Genomic DNA, 4,890 nt, shown 5'->3' on the forward strand with positions numbered 1-4,890 from the left:
TTGATGAAAAACTTAAGGATTTCCTCGTGGTGTGATTTTATTTCATCCATAAAATCGTCAATGACGATCAACTTAGGCCCTTGGCCAGGGGGATGATCCTCGAGGAGGGGAAGTTCTTGTCTGAAATCCACTGAGTGTTTGCCCCGCAGGTCCTCGTAGAGAGGCTGCCACTCTGAGTAATAAAAAATGATTTGTTCAAGTGTAACATTAAACATTTCAGCTCTGTTCTCAATTAAACGTTTTGTGAAATGGGTTTTCCCACTTCCCGTCCCACCTACCACTAGGGCAGTACAGGGATGCTGAAACCTCAACTCCATCGTCAAGACTGATGACTAACTGTGTGCCCGTCTCTCTTTTATAGGGCCAGCCTGCTCCTCCCCTGCGCATGTGTGTAATACGTTTTTTTTTAGGCCGTGTACAAGTCGTCCATTCTTTCTAGTGTCTCCTCGTCGGCGTCATCGCCCCAGGCATTGTAACCGAGAGGTACTGTGAGTTCGACGCCCACCCGGCGCCGCTTTGTATTTACAGCTTTCCAGTTTTTGCTGCTTGGACGAGTGACAATTTTCCACGAGGAAAGTCTAGCGATTTGGCGTGGAATGGGGACCACGACATTTTCTTTTTCCCCCATCACCATCGCTTTTAGGTTGTCAAAGGTGACCAAGTGATCACAGGACTTATTTATACTTATCCCCCTCACCTTAATGCAGACCTTAGTGTTTGAATGGTCACCCCCTACCGCCACGATGTAACCATAATTCTTAGGGCCGCCGGCGCAAAAATGAGTAATAAAGGATCCTGGGCCGTACTCTTCTTCTATTTGGTCAGTTAAATCTCCTAAGTGTGTACCCACGGTTAGATCAGGCTCGTTAGGGCGGCTTATGTAACATACGCTGTCTGTGTCGTGGTACAGGGCCCTCTTCCCCACGATGTCTAGGTATTTGTAAAGTTGTAGACGTCCGAAGCAGGTAGTAAACGCTGCATGGAGGAGGGAGGAGGTTGGAAGAGACACTTCCGTATCCTCTATGGGGATCCAATTGACCTGAAGACAGGTCTCCCCTTGAGGTACAATCGCTCGTACTTTCCTAGTGGGATCCAAGACAATTCTGATAAGCTCTGAGTAATCATATATAAGCTCTGTCTTAGGGCGCAAAGTCCTTTCTCCAAACTTTCCCCAGAAGCTGTTCAAAATAAGCTTGCTTAGAACCCTAAGAGCTGGCCTGTATATCATGTTTTCGGGGTTGATAGTGATGCCATCATGTTTGAGAACGTCAGCAACAAACTCTTTTTTCTCCTCATCTGTCGTGCAGTTAGGAGGCCAGCCACTGGCTTCAATTTTTAAAGCCATGAAACACCTCACGTAAGCTGAAAGGAGTCCATCCTTACCCGATTTTGGGTCAAATTCCATTGTCCCAGGGTACAACAAAACCTCATGGACAGCTATGAGTTTATAACCCTTTTCCTTGATAGCAAGCTGTAGCTCCGGAGAACACCAGCTTCCGGTCAACTGGCGTAGTGTGGGGTCGTCGTGCTTGCACACTTCCTTGCTCTCTTCCTCAACGCAAGTGCGACACAATGGAAACAGGAGCTTCCCATTTGCCTTGTACCACAGAACTGGTAGGAAAAGGTCTCGTGGTGGCAGAATGGTACATTTTACCATCCCATTCCATTCGTCTACGGAAGGCATGTCAGGATCTCCCTCGAGAAATATTTGGGGATGGCCGTAGGGATATTTCCCACGAAGATTAGCATTAGGATATTCTGAAATAACATCAGCCATCTTTATTTTTTCCCCATTCTTAATATCCGCTTCATGATACCAGCGTAATGCACTGGTGCGCCCGCCCGCGAGAGTATCGCGAAGGGAGAGAGGAGGCACTCGCACTGTAGGATGTGTGTTGAAGTAGGCTTGAGTGTCAGCGTCGTTCTGAAGGTCTGAGTTAAACTGACACTCCCATTTCTCAATGACTGTGTAACCTGCCTCTCTGAACATTTCAGTCAGTCTGCGGGTTTGTTCTAGGCGATTCTCTCCACACTCAGGACCAGGAGGAAAGTGTATAGGGCATTGGTGCCAATAATCGCCGTGAAATTGGTATATACGTTTCTCTAGAGTGCCATTTCTCTTTGGAATTTCCACATATCCGTCTACTCGCCGCCCCATGATAGAGACTTCACGGTCTGTATAGATCGTTTTAATGACTCTGCCCAATTTGTGAGATTCATAATCTAGCCATTTCAAAGCTATGTGGCTCTGTTTTCCCCGCCCATGGTACCCTCCGGGAGGAACAATCCCAATAGTGTCCTTTTGAAGAAAATTTCTTCGAAATGCAGCCATACATGCGCTGCTTAAAGTTATACACTGGACCATAGGGTCAAAACCTGCATGTTCTGCAAAGAGTTTGCGGAAGGCCTGGCAAGCAAGACGTAGTATAGTAGTGTCTGATATGCAATATTCGACAAATTCCCTCCTGAAGTTAAAAACGTAATTGTTTTTGACTTTTTCATCGTACCAGCGATTGAATTCATCAGCTGCTTTACCCCTCATTCCTGAGACACAATAGAGCTCGCGGTCAAGTAACGGTCCCTCATAATTGTAAAACTCTGGTTTACAGGCCAAGAAGGGCCAATAACCCTTTTTGAGCTCTTCGAATCCAAAACTTTTCGGCATAGCAGAGAGGGGCATAGTTAAAAACATTAAGGAATCAATAAACTTCCAGTTACCCAGAGTCATGCTGATAATTTTTGACCCTTGGAGGACAAGTTCAGGCTTTAACTGTCTCTTTATCATTTCCTGCAAAAGGAACACTGAGTCATACGACTTTGCGTTATGTGCTGTAATCAAGAGCTCAACCTTTGCTGGGAAGGACTGTAGATAGTCGATAAACTGTCCCACAACGTTTATGTTTTTATCATCCATGTTGTGAAAAATGTGCTGGCGAGTTTGACATGTTGTGCAGAAGTGATCATTTTGCGACACGTGTGCACATGTATCACAAACCGCCTGGGACACCAGAAGATTAGGTTTATGTTCAAAGATGTTGTCATTGTCATCAAGTGAATCACATTGTGTCGATTCTAAATCATACCAAATAGAAACCCGGCGCCACCCCTTCTTTAACTCCTTTTCTGACCAGTTTGTCATGAAACACAAATGGTTTTCCTTGACATTATTTTTACAGTATTTACAGTAGACAGTGCCACAAACGTGAACTAACCCCCGTTTCAAAGAGAAACTTTTCTTACACTTTGTGCAGAATCGAAAAGTCTGGCACTTGGTCATGTCACTGTTGACAAGTTTGACTGTCCTATGATAGTCATAACAGGCATCACCTGCAAACTGGTGACCACAGTCTTCACAGCGGCGCAATTGGAGTGTAGGGTCAGAGTGGTCGTCAGAACCGAAACAACGCCAGCATACTCCTTCACATTTGTGGTCTTGTTGATTGTTGTAAAAAGCAACACACTTGACGCACTCATACCTGTACTCAAACGCCTGGCATGGGGAAAAGATAGCATAAAAGTGTTTGTCATGCAGGAGAAGATAAACATTTTTACGACCAGCGCTATACTCTCCTTTGAAAACACACGTTTGTCCCTTTTTGTCAGTGAAAACACTAAGACGTATATCGGGAAGTGCGTCTTGGAGCTGGCGTACCTCATCTAAGCCACATTCTTTCTGGGGATCAATGTGTGCTAATTCGCACAACTTCTCAGCTTTCTCTCTCTGAGGGTTCGAATCACGCTGCTTCATTTTATAGAAAGCTTGGCGGTGCATTGATCCCCGCGCCATGGCCACGGCCACGCAACGAGCGAGGCACATGTTGTCGTCCGTGTTGTCTGGAGACCAAATGGTCGACGAGTCGATGAATCGCACAAGCCATTGAGCAATGGTCTCATTGGGGACTCGTTTGGTGCGACGACCTCCTGCCTCAGGAATCGGAATGTGAATGTAGCTGACTGTCAGCGTACCTTCTGAGGAAATAAAATTTTGGTTGCTGTTCAAAACACGAGACAATTTGTCAATAATGACTTGACCTGAAAATTGATCGGCACGTCTCATCGAAAACCACAGAGGGTTTTGTGTATCCTCTGAGGGTTGAATTTCCAAAATAACTCTGTCGTCATCTTTTGCATGCGTAGCCTCACGCTGCCGCTTGAGAATCGTGTCAAACATATCGATCATAAGTTGTTCAGAGGGCAATGACCCACCTAATCCTTTAATTTGAATCACTTCCTCGCGGAACCTTGTATCTTTAAACCGCTTGAGTACCCTCTCCCTTGTCTGAAGGACCTCTAAGGTAGGCCTGTCTTCCTCTGCCACCTCTTCCTCCTCCTCCTCCCTGGGTCGCTTGGCGACCTCTGGCGAGGGAGACCGGGGTTTCGAGGGGGCTGGTTGAGGGGAGAGTGACCGAAGCCTTTGGGGTCTAGATGGCGAGGAAAGCTCTGCAGGGGGCGTAAAGGGCTGAGATGGCGTCAAAGGCCAAAAATCTGGCGTGGCAGGCCGTGCCGGGGGTGTGTCAGCCTGTGACTTGGCGGCCTTGGCCGGTTGCGTGGATGGGCGTGGCAAGGCGGCCGTCGCTGGAGGCGTACTGGGTCTTGTTGGTGGAGCGGCTGGATAGGGTGTCACGTTTGAACCACACCCGACCATGGCCAAGGCCATGCGGTAGGTCAGTGCGGCATGTGGGTCCGCCCCCTTCTGGTCCTTGAGGTAGGCCAGGTAGCCGGCGAGCAGGAAAGGAATGACACGAGGGTCACGCCGCTCTGCCGCGGACGAGCTGATGAGCTGCCCGAGAAACGTGGTGTACGCTTCTGCGAGCAGCTCAGGGAACATAAACATTCCCTCCTCCCACTCGTCCAGGATCTCCAACAACTTGGAGTCCATGGCGGTGGGAG

General features: G+C 47.8%; 1 protein-coding gene across 1 annotated transcript; it reads right to left on the reverse strand.

Moving 5' to 3' along the window:
- Positions 1–406: 406 nt before the first annotated feature.
- LOC113212391 (uncharacterized) lies at positions 407–4,879 on the reverse strand. The gene has a single exon (XM_026431065.1). It carries the CDS (start codon positions 4,877–4,879, stop codon positions 407–409), a length of 4,473 nt encoding a protein of 1,490 aa, XP_026286850.1.
- Positions 4,880–4,890: the final 11 nt, after the last annotated feature.

The sequence above is a fragment of the Frankliniella occidentalis genome, unplaced genomic scaffold (assembly GCF_000697945.3).
Source record: "Frankliniella occidentalis isolate FOCC.00 unplaced genomic scaffold, Focc_3.1 Scaffold89, whole genome shotgun sequence".
NCBI lineage: Eukaryota > Metazoa > Arthropoda > Insecta > Thysanoptera > Thripidae > Frankliniella > Frankliniella occidentalis.